This window comes from Grus americana, chromosome 8 (assembly GCF_028858705.1).
Source record: "Grus americana isolate bGruAme1 chromosome 8, bGruAme1.mat, whole genome shotgun sequence".
NCBI classification, from domain to species: domain Eukaryota; kingdom Metazoa; phylum Chordata; class Aves; order Gruiformes; family Gruidae; genus Grus; species Grus americana.
This window is the reverse complement of record NC_072859.1, coordinates 9,356,271-9,372,345: the sequence shown is the minus strand read 5'-3', so window position 1 is coordinate 9,372,345 and position 16,075 is coordinate 9,356,271. Positions and strand designations below refer to the sequence as shown.

At 50.5% G+C, this 16,075-nt stretch overlaps 1 protein-coding gene across 3 annotated transcripts; it reads right to left on the bottom strand.

The window, feature by feature from the left end:
- Positions 1–157: 157 nt before the first annotated feature.
- UHMK1 (U2AF homology motif kinase 1) lies at positions 158–15,763 on the bottom strand. Of its 3 annotated transcripts, none has more exons than XM_054832900.1 (9): positions 15,356–15,763; positions 13,927–14,219; positions 10,932–11,123; positions 10,041–10,135; positions 9,022–9,098; positions 5,703–5,801; positions 4,606–4,694; positions 4,039–4,111; positions 158–1,223 (listed from the first exon to the last, which is right to left on the bottom strand). In XM_054832900.1, the coding sequence occupies exons 1-9, from the start codon at positions 15,639–15,641 to the stop codon at positions 1,072–1,074; spliced, it is 1,356 nt and encodes a 451-aa protein (XP_054688875.1). In that variant the 5' UTR covers positions 15,642–15,763; the 3' UTR covers positions 158–1,071. The 3 variants fall into 3 exon arrangements, with proteins under 3 accessions (XP_054688875.1, XP_054688877.1, XP_054688876.1); XM_054832902.1 differs by having other exon boundaries at positions 158–360; XM_054832901.1 differs by having other exon boundaries at positions 158–4,111.
- Positions 15,764–16,075: the final 312 nt, after the last annotated feature.

Genomic DNA, 16,075 nt, shown 5'->3' with positions numbered 1-16,075 from the left:
TGCATGAGGTGACCGAGTCCCCATGGCCGCGGGTGCCAAGCACAAGATGCCAGCAAGGCCGCGGCTGGATCACATCCCCGTCCCTCCCGGACAGACAGCCTCGTGCAGGGTGGCATTTCACCAGCGGTCCCACAAGAAAAGCTGGCTGAGCCACCGCTTCGTACTGAAGCATCATTTATTAATCACCTGTATCAAGCACACATCTGCTCAGCAACGGTGCGTGACGGGATACAACAGTTGACATCTAACCCGAAGGGAGGCACGTGGGTACAGGATCCAGCACAGCGGGAGGAAGAGCACTGAACGCTCTGGAAAGACAACCCGGGTGCAAGGCGGTGCTCAGGCTATGTTGTTAGGAGGCTGGAGACCAGTGAGAAGAAAATTAGGAGTAGAACTAAGATCCGAGCTGACTTGTGCTTCGGCCAGTGATTTAAAAACCCAATTACCCTCCTTGCATATAATAAATAGGTGGAAGTGCAAAGAACTTTCTCTGTCTCTCCTTGCTCCCACACAGACGCTGGTAGCAGAGGAAGGACACCGATTTGATTCGCAGTGACATTTTGTGTCCGATCAGCTACGAAATTCAGATGACACCAAGGAATAGCTGAGCACCAGCGTGTTTCCCATTCACACACACACACACTTCAAGGGGACACAGCCCCCTGGACTGCTTTCTCCCAGGGAGGAGGGCCAGGTGCCTGCCCTGGCATCCCACCGGAGCAGCGCCAGCCATCCCTGGCTGTCTCCAGAAGCTTCATCTTTCATCCCTTTCCTCCCTGGAGCTGATCTCTCCCTCCAAGGCAGCCTGTGGGTTTTCACGTCTATCTAGGACTAGGTAGGTCGGTGCTACACAGAGGGCCGTTTGGAGGGAGCTGTGTCAGCAACAGGCAGTAATTTGGAGGCGAGGAAAGCCAGACCCTATCCAGGCACACACCACGACAGATGCCTCGCATCAAATCACTGCACACACTTCAGATACAATCTAGAGTTAAGAAACTCACAGGTTTTAGCAGGGCTGGAACTTACACGAAGCCACCAACAGCTCGCTGAGACAGCAGAGTGGGCTTCAGCTTAATAGAAAAAGGCCTGAAGGCAGAGGGTGAGGGATAATGATAAAATGTTTCTGATCTGAGGAGTTTCTAAACCTCCCTGTACCCCACAGCCTGCAGAGGGAAGCCAGGGGCTAGATCCAGTGACAGGACAGAGATCAGCATCTTCAACTCCTGACAGGAGGAAAATAAAAAATTTAAAAAAAGCAGCTTTGGGGTTTTTGCCCAGCTCAGTGCTCAAGCCTGGTCAACAAGCATCTGGAGAGAAAATCTGGTAGCAGGAGTTTGCATCTTGAAGATTTATTTAGCTCCTATTAAAGCAGCTGAACAAAACCCCAGCCAAACTCTGGTTGAGCAGCTCTACCATGCTGCAGGAACAGATTGTAGCTCCTCTCTAAAAATTAATCCTGGCACAGCTCTTTATCTTTAGTTGCAAATCCAAAGCACAATTCTGACTGAAAAATATGATATGCTTGAAAGATGACAGAGCAGCTCACAGTCCCAGACAAACACATGTGAGAACTGAAATGCATTTAAGTTCTGCACCTGCACCCCAGCATCTCCCTGTCCCGATACCACTGTAGGTGACAGACCTCACGCCCCGCACCCAGGGGAGCTCCCCATGTCCCCAGGCGAGCTGGCACTCATCAGGGCCGGAGCTCTTGGGTCTGCTTCTGCCAGCCAACAGGCACACACGCAGCCAGCTTAACGCTGCTGACACGATGGCATTCAACACGTGAATTTCTGGGCCAAAGTGCTTTCACCCCGGCTCAGCCCACCAGGGACAGAAACAACTCAGAGCTGAGGAGCTCAGTCGATACCTACTGATACATAGAGTACTTTAAACACTTCTCTTCACATAGGAAAAACCCTCACCCAGTCAATCATCCAATTCCTCCCAGACACTAAAGGTGCTTCACTGCAAGGACAGTTAAATTAAAAGCAATGAATCACACACCCCATCTATGCAAGGCTGCTTTACAGCTATGTACACCAAAGTAGCATCATTCCCAGAAAGAGTCTGATCAGCAAATCACACCTTAAAACTCATTGTGGGATTTTCTTTTTTCTTGGAAAACCTACCACCTCAAAGGCAAGACAGAAATTCAAAGAGATTGGTCCTTTCTGGGGGAGTTTGGGACGAGCCACAGCAGACAAGACTCTACACCAGCACAGAGAGGAACTCAGACTCGTGAAACACTACAGACATTGGATCTCCTGACACCACACACATGCGCACAGGGCAAAAATCAAGAGGAACTTTTAAGTGCAGGATTCCAGCAAGTCCAGCATCAGCAAGATGCAAAAAGTAAACTGCAAGGTGATTCAGGTATTATTCCAGGGAAGGTCAGAGACAGTTCAGGCAGCTGCCTGCAATTATTTCAGCTGGAGAAAAGAATTCATGAGGGCTCTCCTCCTCACTAAAACTGGTACCAGCCAGAATAGCTGGCCCTCTACACAGGGCTGTTCTGCGCTCACCCTTGCAGGTAGAGGCTCTGCTGGGTGACAGATTTGCACGCCCCTGGGAAACAGCCGCCGTGCTGGCAGCTACCCCGTGCTGGCAGCCGCCTGAGCGAGCTTCTGCCTATGCACTGAAGCCGCATTGAGCGGAGAGCACGCTCGGGGGGGGGGGGGGAGCAGTGATGCTGCTCGCCCAGGTTTTCTTCCCCAAAAGCAGGTGGCTGTTGTCCCTGACACTGTGAAAGACCTTCTCCTGGCCAGTCAAGTGTGACGACTGACCAAGCCCTTTCCATACAGGAACCTTACAGGATCTCAGATTGCCTCAGGCCCTTTGTGTAACCTATGAAGGACCAAAAGTGTCAGTGCTTCTAATCTACAAGTCTAATGAGTTAATGCAAAACCAAAACGCACAACACAGAGAAGCCAAGCTGGGACCTACAACAGACAAATATTTGCTCTTTCTCAGAAGACACTCAGGGCAGGAGTCCTGCTGAGACACAAAGAATAGCGCGTGCTGTAGCACTTCTTTCCAAAAATATCACCTAAAGATGCTTACATATTACAGATGATTTGGGATCAGAGCTAGGGAGCATCAGTGCCAGCACAGGGTATGTGATCGAAAGATGACTCCACACGACAGGGTTTTCACATCACCTCAGGCTACAAAGTGCTTACAGGTTGTGTTGGGACTGAGGCTGGCACTGCTCTGACGACGTATCCTCCATCAGTCCCTGCCCGCCCCAGGCACACAAGCAAGTTCAGCGCACCGCAGGCAGCATCACCAGCGCCTCGCTGCCTAAGCCCAGCATGCCATCTGTGCCAGGTCAGACAGATGGCTCTTCTCGGGTCACGAGGCGGTGACAGGGTAACACCGTGGGCTCAGCAGATCTGATTTCACTGCCTGCCTCTGCTCTACGTGATGCGAAGACTCAAAAGCCTTCCTGGTCTGGTTTAGACAGGATGGCGCTTCTGGTTATTTACCACAGATATCAAGAAAAGACAGGGAAGCCTTCCCCCTCCTCCTCAGCACTGGAGGAGAGCACACACATTATAGGCAAGCTTAACAAAGAAATCCTCTCTCCAGAGCAAAGTCAAGTGCTAAGGCCAGGACTTTAAATGGTGTCACTTCACATCACTTAAAAGCGCTTACCAAGATCTGCCCAGCTTCCCAAGCTCCCAGTCACCGCTCCTGCCACCCGAGCGCCCGCCGGGGCAAAGCCACACACCCAATGTAAACGAGCAAGCACAACACACACACAAGCACACGCCGAAAGCCATCCCGGCCTCCTCTGCACATCACAAAGCAGCAGTAAAGGTTTCAAAGCCCAGTTAAGTCCTTTGCATCTCTCCTTCACAGATGACTCAAAAGCAGGGCTAGGAAGCTCTTTTGTACATTCAACTGTAAAACGTGTGAGGAAGAGGAGCAAGACAACTCTCCTGATTGTTGCTACTGCCTACAGCAAGTTTTGGTACAGATATCCTCTCTTATAGGCACTCAGTGGGTAAAACGTAGCCACAACAAACTTGCCATCAAAAATCTTTCCAGTCAGCATTTTTTGGGCAGCTTTGGAATCACCAGCATTTGCATATTCAACAAAGACCTGAAAGACAGAAAGGAGAAACAGGACTTCCAGGGCAGCTTGCCACCCACCCCCTTCCACCCCTGCAACCGACAAAACAGATCCCAAACTAGTTTTTCCCCATCTATCCTTGGTTGAGTCCACTGCAGTGAAGCTAAAAAGGAAGGAGCTGCACCTCTGAACTGGCATTTCACCTCTTGCTCTTCAGTTCTAAGGGCAGAATATTTGGTGAGGTGGGAGAAAGCATCATGATGCTCTACATCTTCAATGTCTCATCTCCCACCCATCGGCTTCTCCCCTTCCCTCCCGTATCCCAATTCTCCTGCTAAAGCTGTCTGGGGACCTCCCAGGTTAGACAACCTTACATAACCAGGAGGGAACCTGTGCTGTCCTTCAAGATAACCAGCTATTTTTAGCACTGTCATCACCCAGGAGACTGCCAGGAGCTGAGCAGCAGTCCCGCAGCACACAAAGTGTACACAGGAGTACGCAGCCTCTTCCGTCCATTCACTTACTTGGCCTTTACCAGGATTCTCCTTTGGAATAAGCAAGGAAACCACTGCTCCGTACTTCTGACACTCCTCTCTTATGTCTTCCAGGATATCTGAGAAAGAAAAGAGCTGGTCGTCTTTCACTTTGCAAACTAGGATGAGCCAAGAAACAAACAAAGGCCAGCTGAACACATCAAGAACATTCAGTCAACAGATAGTCTTTTCGTCTCAATTTAAACAATCGCGAGGTGCCACGGCAGAAGGTGACACTGCTTAATGGCCGCATAACGAGACGACATGTCTGAACTGAGGCTCAGGAGCACAGACCTGCAGGCAGTGAATCCCCGACAGCAGGGCCTGGAGCACATGGACAGTGCTTTTCCTTGCACAAAGCCTGGCCTTCCAGTAGCTAAAACATTTGGGATTTGGGAGTGGCTTGGTTTTTTTGGGTTTTTTTGGTTTGGTTTGGGTTTTTTGTTTGGTTTTTTTTTGTTATGGTGCTTAGAGGAGGGGAACCAAAGTAACTGCCACAAACCCTTCTTTGTGTGAGAACCCAGCCTTTTAAACTCATATCCCCAGAGCTCTCTAGCTTTTGCCACTCACGTGGATTTGAGAATAAGCAGAAATGCAAATTCCACTGACATGCCTCGCCACCTACCACGTACAGCTTTTGCTACAGTTTAACAACTCCAATGAGATTTTTCAGTTCTCTGCTGAGACACTGGATGAGTTTACTAGCAAACTTTTGAGGATCTCTGCTACTGGGGTCCAGAGTCCTGTGCACGCCCATGAGAAGCTCAGAGCCACAAACACATTATGAGGTCTGTGGGCATTTAACCAAAAAAAGAAAATTTAAATTAAAAAAAACCACACTTATTTTTCTTTTAATCCAGGATCCTTCAAGAACTCACTACAAGCTCTGCTTTCTGTCCGAATCTTTTAGTCTATTCTCTGTTGGTGCAGTTGACCCACTTGGTGCCAAATCTCTGCTGAGCAGCTCTTTGTTTGCTGTTCTTGCACCTATTAATTGCTCTTCTGCTTGCTCTCACATCCCCAAAGCCAAACAAAACCAAGTGTGTAAGACAACATTGCTATACGGGAATTGCATGGCTTGCACCAACCTTCATATTCTTCTTCACACTGCAGAGAAGCATCGCTTAGAACATTTAGCAGCCTCAGGACAGGCGTGGGGAGCATCACCAAATCTTCAATATGGGGAGCTGTTTGACACCCACAGAATTAGAGAAAAGAAATCAAAGTCCAAAGGAGCAAGAAAACAGGAAGCTGACTCAATATGCACTATCATACACAAGCACTTACTGCTCTTTGCAGTACAGTTTTGCTTCTCCCCACTATTACCTGCATTTACAGCTTGTCCTCTCCCTGTTTCCAACTTATCTTCACCTGTGCACTGAGAGACTCTTTCAAAGAGTTCATTGTACTCTGCAATTATACCGAGACCAGTACCTGTAATTGCTTTTACAATTACAAAGCTAGCAGAAATTAAGACTGGAGTTACGTCTACCTAACTCAGATTCAGAAATTGATGTGACCTCAAGAGCTATGCTAGTTGAGCAAACTGCCTCGTATATATGGAGATGCGAGAAGATGAAAGAACTACTCTGCAAGCTGCCTCTTCTGTTACTGCTACCAGACAAGCTGGAAACAGGCTGGCCAGCTTCTGTAACTCCAATTCTTAAGCTATAGCGAGGCACAAGCCTCAGCTCTCTCTAGGATATCTTTCAGTTCTTCCCTAAACACCACGTAAACCTTCCCCCCTTCAAAATCCAACTGTAATGCCCTCTTTGGAAGACCACCACACAGTCTTGCAACAGAAACGGGGAAAACTACTTAGTTACTTAAACAATGCAGTGCTACAGAATAAGGCACGGCCATGAGAGGGTGGCCACAAGGTGGGTGAGCAGTGATCCCATGATCTCCTTTACAGGAGCAGAAATAAAGCCTGCTGCCACAGGGTGCTTGGCTCTGGAAAACGGGCAGCTCCAGGATGGCCTGAACAGTGCAGCAGAGATATTACTGTGGAAGAAGGAAACAGCCAAGGTGGACAGACCAACGCCAAACTACGAGAGTCGTGTCTGAGAGGACACCCAGTCCTCTAGAAACTCAAGGCAACAGGGACAGTGTCACTTCTCCAGAGACAAAAGCTTGATTTCATGTTCCTGAAAGGGACTGGAGGTCAGGCATGAATTTAAGATCTGGGAGCTCAACTTGCAGTACTTGGAGAGTGTTAATGTTTTTATTTACATTGGCAGCTACAGCAGCCAAACACAATAGCAATACCTCACAGTTCTCCCACTTGACAATGAGAGAGGGGAGAGAAAAAGGAAGAAATCGCTCCAATTCTCCAGTCTGAGCCTTCCGACTACGTTTGCAAAGATAGCAGGCTATTACTTCCTCGGAAACGCTTTTCCACGCTAAGCACACAATATGTATGCGGGACCTGACATCTCTACCAGGCACAGACAGAACATGTTGATATCATAGCGCAAGAGGAGATGATAGACAAGCACGCACACTATAAATCTCCTCTTGCCTGATGTGGAAGAGTCCTTATGAAAAGCTTAGAGTATGAAAGGCTTTATCAGTCCAGACGATGCCCAGGCAGCACTCAGGGACAGCCCTTCAAAGAAAGGTGCTGCATTCAGATAACCAGGCACCTTCCAGCTCCAAGTGAACCTCTGGGACTGTTCTTCCACAGGACTGTTGGCAACCAAGACATCATCAGATGAACTGTGGACTGAAAGAACATTTAAGTACCACCCCGGTCTTATATACTGCCCCTTTTATTCAAGTAAGTCTGTCCTTCATTTCACACATCTTTTTTTCCAGAGAGGGAGACAAACCAACCCTAGACTCAGAGCCATCTCGTCTTCCTGTAACCCCGTGACAAATGCACTTCTTGCAATACCCTTCTGCCCTAGGAGGTACTTTCTGCCCAGCCCCTCTGCTCCTCTTCAAAGTGCCAGGTGATACCAACCACATCGACAACACAGAGCCTGCAAGCAGCTCAGGAAAGAAGCTGATGAACTGGAAAGTCAAGACTTGGCTGTAAATGACAAGGAAAGCCATTCTCAGCTGTCCCTGCTCTAAACAGAAAAAACCCGTGTCCAAGTGAAAAGCAATGACAGATCATTTTCTGACTTCCTAGGAAAGCAAAAGTAAATGCTTCTTTGTGCAGACAAGCGTACGTACAGGTTTGGCAAAGAAGAGAACCAGCAAAGAGAACTCAGAAAAATTGAAGCTGTTATTTAAACTTGTACCACTAACCACAGAAGCACCTTCCTAGGTACAGTTAGAGGTCTGTGTGTTTAAAACTAGACCAGAAAGCACGGCCAATACACTACTCCCTCTGCTCTAAAGCAATACTGGCTCCAAGGTTCAGCCACGGAAGGTGGCTTTGATTACAACAGTCCCTGTTTCTGAGATGCAACAGAAGTCTGAAGACAGGAACAAGTTTGTTACCTTTGCCTAATGCACAGGAATGCCAGAATCTTGACGTGACCTCAAGAGGCAATACTTAACCTTCACTGCAAGGTACACCAAGAAAAGCAGGGCTAAGATTCAAGGGAAAATGCTAGCCCAGCCAGAAGCTAGATGTCTGAAGCATTAATTTATGCTGCAGAAGAGCTGGATGCAGAGCTCTCCACCAGTGTTCCTGAAAGCAGACAAGCTCTGGAGAATGCTACCGTGTTGCTTTTGGAACAGAAAACAGGGAGGGATTCAAGACTAAACAGGGCGTTCTCATCCCATCTTTTGCTGACAGCCTGCAACTCACATGGGGAGAGTCCTGAGGAAACACCACCATTTTATTAAACTGAAGAGAAAGTGCCAGATGAAAGCGACAGTGACATCTGTCCGTGACCTGCCACACAGGTACAAGAGGCAGGCCGGTCACTGCAAAAATAGCCTTGCACCACAAGAACGCACTGGGACTATTTGACCTGCGCAGAGGAGGCAGCAGCAGATGCTACCACCAGCCACTGCCCTAGCTGCTCACATTCCTGGCTTCTGAACTGGGAAACCCTTGGCATAAGAAAAGCCATCCACTCAGCATAAACAGCACTGCACTCTTCAAAAGCACCTTAACGGTCACAATATTGGTTACTTCTGTCCCCCAGATGAATGCTGCTGCCAATACAGTCTTGGTCAGCGTGATCTGGGCAGAATTTAATGGGAGTGCAACCAGGGAAAAGAGACAGCCCGCCGGGCTAGAGGGGCAGGGCAGCACCGAGGGCACAGGCATCGCTCCGACCTGCCTGCTGTGCTACCACAGAGGGCTGGCGAGCGCTGGCGAGCGCCGCGAAGAGCGAAGGAGCAGGAATGAAGGCAGCATCAGAAACAACACAATTTAACTGCACTCTGTGCTGCTTCCAGTACATGCTGGGAAAGTCGCGAGCAGGGGCGACGCGCACAGCTTACCAAAGGGAATGCTGAAGAATGGGCTGCATAAAGCCTTCTCAGCGGAGGCTCGCTTTCCTTGGTCACAATGAAGCATGCTGGAAGAGAAGACACCCTTATGCTCTTGTATGTGACATTCCTGCATCGACAAATTCAACTCGAGCTGGAAGCCAGTGGAGAGGAATACCATATCTCTGGGGTGCTTATGGTACAAAGAGAAGAGTGAGAAGCACGTCTTCCAATTCACAGCTGAAGAACAGCAGAGGATACCCTGAAAGCCTTTTGGGTACATGGTACAGTAGGCTTTCCTTCTTGACATCTCTCAGCACCAAACGATGGAAGTCGCTCACTTACAAGTTTCCAGGGAACACGGCACGTTCCAGCTCCACCTCCCCAGGCCATTCAGCCCATGTCTCAGACACACATGCAATCTCATGAAAGCAATTGCACTCCATGGAGCTCCCACATCTTTTCACAAATGGGATACAAAGCAGCTAATAGCCCAGGGCTTGCCTGAGAACATCCCCTACTCAGCTTTACTGGTGGCTCCCGATGCTATTTCTGCCATGTTGTGTCCTCATTCACTCTGTAGCCTCAGAGCAGAGTCACAGGACAGCGGAAACAACCCCCTCGGCAGACCTCTCAGTAGAGACTTGAACAAGTGCATTTGAATCTTGACAGCAGTGGAGAAACAACACTGTCTGCCCCCCTCCCTCGTTTCTGACAACACTCCTCTAAAGCAGCAAAGTCTCCATTTTTCTCCAAATATAACCTCATTGGCAGGAAGTGCAAAGCACTGAAACAGCAAATGATTAACATCACGACTGATATTCTTTATGTGCTTACTCCAAACCGTGCCAAAATCAGAGCATTTGAAGCATCTCTACTAATGCTTGCGCTTGTTACTAGCACAGTGGCAGGGAGATTAAAATAAATAAATAAATAAATGTGTTAGGTGTCAGCTCTAAGTTACCAAGAGCAAGGCATAAGACTTTACAGAGCACATCTTTAAGCAACAGTTAGTAAATATGGTAAGATACCTTTTGATAAGGTCTCTGAGGTGATAAGCTGGAATGGCTGAATTAACCACCCCTTCACTGGCAAATATGCGATCAATGATAGCAGAACTGTTTGTCTGGAAAGAAAAAGAAACAGTGCTTAAGGGGCGGGGGGGGAAACAACCAGTGCAAAGCTTGCAATATCCCATCATTTTCTAGATACAGAGGGCTCTGGTACTGTGGCATTCTGTGAGGGATCCCCAATGCTCAAGTCTAACACGTTAACAAGCAGGCCCACATCAGACAAAGTTTTTCCCATTTGCCTGTGCAAAAGCTGGAAACTCCCACACAGAGGCAAATTTGCTGTTACTGTGGATGTTGTGATGCTGAAAGGATGCTCTTACTGGGAAGGGGAATACAAAACAAAATTATTTCATACAGAAAAGAGGACAGTCAGGCTCCAGGCTCACAACACAGAGCCTTCCTCTTGTTTTCTCAGGAATGAGAAGATCTTTTCTCAGACTTATGAGAAGATCCCCAAATTAGAGCTAACGTTAGACTAAAACCAGCAAATAGTTTCTCTGTCGTTGTGCCACTGAACTAGCTGGCAGCCATCAGCCATCCATTTTGTTCTTCCTCCCGTGCCACGCTACAGCCAGCACACCTCACCTCCCAAATCCTGGCAAGACACAGGCTCCTGGAACCCTCAGCTTTCAGTAACCTGAACACAGGCAGCATTTAGACACGCCAGTCCAACAGGGCAGACGGGTCTCTAAGGCTCTGGAACCTTAATTCTCAAGGCAATAGGATTAAAGAAACATCCTGGAAACACTCTCTAGTTGCCAGGTGCTACCTCACAAATCCAGGTTACAAACAAGAAACAGGAGGACTCGTTTGGTGCAAGCAAGAACGCCCGCAGCAGCTCCCGCTCACCTTCCATTCCTGAGATTGGACTGTATGTTTCAGTTTCATTCCTGAGAACATTTCCAGTAAAACAATTCCCAGACTCCACAGATCCACAGCAGAGGTACACTCCGTCTCACTCTGGAGCCCTGCCTGCGCCAGGCAGTTCTGCAGTTCTGCCTCTGGAGCCCGATACCCGTCTGTTTGAATATATTTCACATCCTATGGAAGATCAAACACACAGAAAAAGTTAATTTTCCAGATTCAGGTTCTCCGCTCTATCCTTAAATCAGTTCACAGGTGTCCTTCCAAATGGGTCACTGAAATACTATTGCTAAATTGACAGAAAGGATCGTACAGCCAGTTGTGTCAGGCAGGCAGTTCAACTCACTATACTGCTGTGTTGACGAGGAAAAAACCAAGACTGTCGGGAAGAGAAAACATCTCGCAGCAAAACTGCAGGCATCCCACTAACAGCTCTGAAAGACAGCGCTGCTGGGAGGAAGAGACTGGATGTCACTGCAGACTGGCCCATTAGCCTCTCATAAGCACAGAAGATGCTAGAAGTTTCAGGATAAGGGCCGAACACCCACAGCATGCTCCCACGTCGGCTGCGTAAGAGCACAAACAGCCCAGTCTGAACAGCGAGGATCAGTAACAGCTGCCATTATTCAAGTACTGATGTTCTCTGGAACAAAACATTAAAAGAACGAAGCAGGCACCTAACGCTCAGACAAGGAAATTATCAAAGGCGCTTCCCACGCACCTCTTTCCTTCTCGCCCTCGCAGCCAGAAGCGCTGCAGCAATCAATACCTGCCCAGCCGCCGTGGCTGGCAGAGTAAAATAAAATGCCCACACGCTGCCTGCTTAAAAGAAAACAGGGAATTATAGAATCATACAAGCGCTGGCTGGAGGGGCTGCTCTGAAGGTCTCCGGTCCAGCCTCCTGATCACAGCCAATACCCCATCAGTCAGTTGTGGCTTTGCCTAGCCAAGTCTTGTAAGTGTCCAAAGACAAACCGCACACTGCATCTTTTTAACACTGGGGGCTCGTTTTAGACACGCTGATGCAACTCAAGGAACGACAGAAGAATATGCAAGCCTACTTCCTGGATAAGGTGCAGGATTGGGAATTCTTACCACGGGAATACATTCAGCTCAAAATTATCTGGTTCTCTGATTGAAAATAAAATTTACAGAAGACATTTTCAGGCAACAGAGCTCAAAAGTGGTTTATGAACTTAAAAAAAAAATTGTACACAAATTGCTCATCAGTGTCCCTCCTCCTATCAGCAAAGAGCAGAACCTCTAGCATGGCAAAAGCAGCAATTTGGCAGCCCCACCAAACAACATTTAGAGATAGAGAAAACACCATGGTCAACGACACCAACAAAAAGAGTGAGATGGAATTTCACTCCTACCATCTAAAGCATTTTCAGAGATGTAAGTGGCTGAGACCTTGCTCTATGTACAGCTATTCTCTGTTAAACAGTAATGGCAGTAAAGTTATGCAAGGATAAGCTCGGCAGAGCAGTCACAAAAAGAAGTAGTATAGTCTTGACTCAGGTAAGGAAATCATGCATGTATGCTGCTGCCCAAGGCACGGGTGGTGAGGGGAAGCTGGTACCTGGTGCACATTCAAAGCAGGGTCAGAAGATTCACCCATATAGCCAGCATATTTCTGAGAACAGCAAAGGAAACTCAGTCCAAAGAAAGCAGACTGGAAGGAACCATAGAAGCAAATAAAACACCTGATCAACTATTATGAGGCAACTCACAGAGCAAGCAGCAAAACACAGACCTAAATTAAAAAAAAAAAAAAAAATCTGCATTAGACACAGGACACCAGGAGAATGTTTTTTGCTGATAGACAGCAACAGATTACCAGCACAAACCAGTGTTCAGCCAAGAATGTGGGAGAACTGAAGAACAACATGGAGGAGTTCAGAACTACAAACATTAAAACCAGCTCCCGTACCAAAGAATTCAGAGACAGGTCACTCACACAATCTGATATTCATGGATCAGTGGGCTGTACCATCAATACCAGGTAAACCAGTATAAAAAGTCTGTGAATTTAAAACCTCTAAATGAGCAGAGCATATAGAGTAGAGACGAGTCAGGACAATGTCTGCACAGAAAAATGATAGCTTGTTTACTAGACTTACTGCCCATCTCCCAGTAATTAAAGGCAAGTTTACTAAAAGGCTACCTGATGAAAAAGCTTTACTGATATCCCTCACAGGCTGCTACGGAGATCCCGGGTGAAAGGAAGCTCTATGAAGCCAACAGCAGAACCTCCTGAGGCTCTCTGCTTTCATCAGAGGCCATAGAAGAGAATAAAAAGGGCAAGGACAAATTTACAACAGCCAGTATCACCAACACAAAAAAGTGACAGCATGAAGAGGAAGTAAAAGCCCAGCAAACGGGAAAAGCAGAGTAGGACAGGCAGAGATCCGTCTGTGTCAGTAAAGAATGGACACTGTCAACCCACAACCAGAGTACGGGCTTTCATCAGCACAATGACATGGGAAAGAAAAATCCAGACTTCCTGAAGATAAGATGAAAGTAAAAATAAGCACAAGGACACTGCCAGAGATAATGCAATTGGCTGAGGAGGCTGATGGTGAAGCCTGGATTACTACTACATACGATAAGGGATGATAAAAGGAAACTCTACAGATCCGGGTGCTCCCACTCGTCTGACCACATAAAAACTGGCAAACTTTCCAGGAAGCGGAGACACCACTTTTTTCAGTGCATCATTAACTTTGGAATTTGTGGTCATGTGTAGCACAAAGGCTAAGACATCAACAGAAACCAGAGACACGAAAGGAGAATGGGAACATGAGCTTCTGTTTTTGGGGCCAGAAAACATTTTAGCCTTTTCCAGGAAACCCTTAGCACCAGCTCAGCTGCTACTCTGATCAGGTCACGTTGACTCGTACACTCATGAGCTGAAAGCATCACAGACCCACACAACTCAACCCAGAGGCAACTGCTTCGAGAACAGCAGGTTCCAAACCTGATTCCCCTCTTTGAAGCTAAGTCCAAAGTCAATGAGCTTAAAGCACTCCTCCTCTGCGCTCCACAGGATGTTGCGTGGCTTGAGGTCTGCGTGCACGTAGCCTTTGTGGTGCAGGAAAGCCAGAGCTTCGAGGACATCTCGGGCGCAGTGCTGGATCATCCACATGGAGCAGCCCTGGTTGCTGGAGTGCAGCAGCAGCTCGGACACACTGATGTCCAGCAGCTCCAGCAGAAGACAGCGAGACGGGCCATTCGCAGAGTAGTGGTTGGTGAACACGCCGTACAGCGTCACTATGGTGAGACACGGTGACAGGCATTGGTAACGAGCAGTTACACGGTCATCACGCTCCACCACTCTCCACTACCGCCCAGAAGACCACAAAAGCTGCAGGAGGCAGCTCATCTGTTTTACAGAGTGTGATGTTTAGAGAGGTGGAGAACCAAACTTCAGAGGGAAGGAGCAAGGGAAAACCAGCCATGTCACCCCTATGGGCTTCAGAGGACAGGCCGGTCTCACAACACCCCGCGGGGCTCTGCTGAAGCGATAGGGCTGGGGGCTCCTGCTCAGGAGGACAATGTCTGGGACACGGATAAGCAGGTCCCGGTGGGTAAAATGGAGGTAGTACCACTCTTTTTGGGACACGTCAATCTCTTCCTGTGACAGACCTAGGACACTGGGAACCTGAGCTCTGTCTGGGTGCCTGGGTACGTTACAGCATTAAAAACCACTTCACATTGACAAAACCAAACAGCGGTGGGCAAACCTGGGGGCTTCCAGCAGCTGCCTCCGACACGCAGGCTTCCTCCCTTCCCGAGCCTATTCCCACCCACGCGGGCAGCCCAGGGGTCCTGCCAGGGCCAGGCAGGCTGGTGGGCAGGCACTGCCCCGCCACTGCCCCACAGGCAGCACGGCTCTCGCCGGGGGTGCTCAGGGCAGCCCTGCCCAACAGGGGACTTAGGGGTGCCCTGCCTGGGGCACCCTGCTCTGCCTACCCAAAGGGTGACACACACCCACCTCTTGCCGGCTCCTGCCCAGCTGGGGAGGCGACCTGCAGGCCCCCAGCCCGGGGAAGGGGTGGGGTACCAGGGAGCACCCACCACAGGGATGCTGCTTTGGGGTGTCCGGGCAGGGGCCCCTCAATCCTGCCTGCCCTGGGGTGCCAATCCAAGGGGCACGCTGGCCTGCAGGGCTCTGCCCTGCCTGCGGGGTGGTCTGGGGGCGAGGGAACCCATATCCCAAAGGAGCTGGGGACACCCTTGCCGGGTTGGGGGGTTCCCCAGGCAGATTGGGGGGGGGGGGTGTCCCGGGGATAGGGGTGCCTGCGGGGGCGCCCCGGGAAGTGGGGGGGCTTGGGGGGCCGGGGGGGCTATCGGGGGGTGCCCGGGCTGAAGGAGGAGGCGGGGTGGGGGTACCGAGGTGCCGTTACCGATGTTGCGGTGCCCGCGGAGGTTCTCGAGCGCGGCGCGCTCCTTGCGGAAGCCGTACTCGGCGCAGTCGGCGGCGGGCGGGCGGGCGCCGGGGCGGCGCGCGGGGCCGGGCCGCGGCGGGGGCGGCACGAACTCCTTGACGGCGCCGGGGGGGGCCCGCGGGTCCCCGCAGCAGCGCACCCGGTAGACGGAGGCCGAGGAGCCGCTGCCCAGCGGCGCCTGCACCTCCCACAGCCGGCCCAGCGCCTCCAGCAGCGGCGCCGCGCCCCACACGCACCCCGACATGGCGCCGTCCCGCCTCACATCGCCCCCCCGCCGCTGCCTCGTCGCCGCCGCGGGAACCGCACCGACATCGACCCCGGCCGCCGCCGCGCTCCGGCCGCCATGACACCGGAAACGGGGCGGGACCGCGGCGGCACCGCCCGGTGGCTCCTCCCCTCCCGTGGAGTGGGGCGGGGCCGGCGGCGGGGAGGGCCTCGCACGGGGCTGCCGTCCCCTCAGCCCGGGGGCACTGACCGGGGCCCGTCCCCTCCCAGCACGCCCGGGTCTCCCGTCCCCTCAGCCCGGGGGCACTGACCGGGGCCCGTCCCCTCCCAGCACGCCCGGGTCTCCCGTTCCCTCAGCCCGGGGGCACTGACCGGGGCCCGTCCCCTCAGCTCAGGCACCAACCGGGGGTCCCATCCCCTCAGCGCCAAGCACAGCGGGGCGGCCCTGTCACC

Bases quoted from the DNA above. Each gene is read 5' to 3' on its own strand.
- UHMK1 (XM_054832900.1), bottom strand. From the start codon at position 15,641: ATGTCGGGGTGCGTGTGGGGCGCGGCGCCGCTGCTGGAGGCGCTGGGC. The intron at 14,220-15,355 runs GTAACGGCACCT...GTCTCACCATAG, and splicing joins CCGCGGGCACCGCAACATCG to TGACGCTGTACGGCGTGTTC. The intron at 5,802-9,021 runs GTAAGCTGTGCG...GGTGTCAAACAG, and splicing joins ATTCTTCAGCATTCCCTTTG to CTCCCCATATTGAAGATTTG.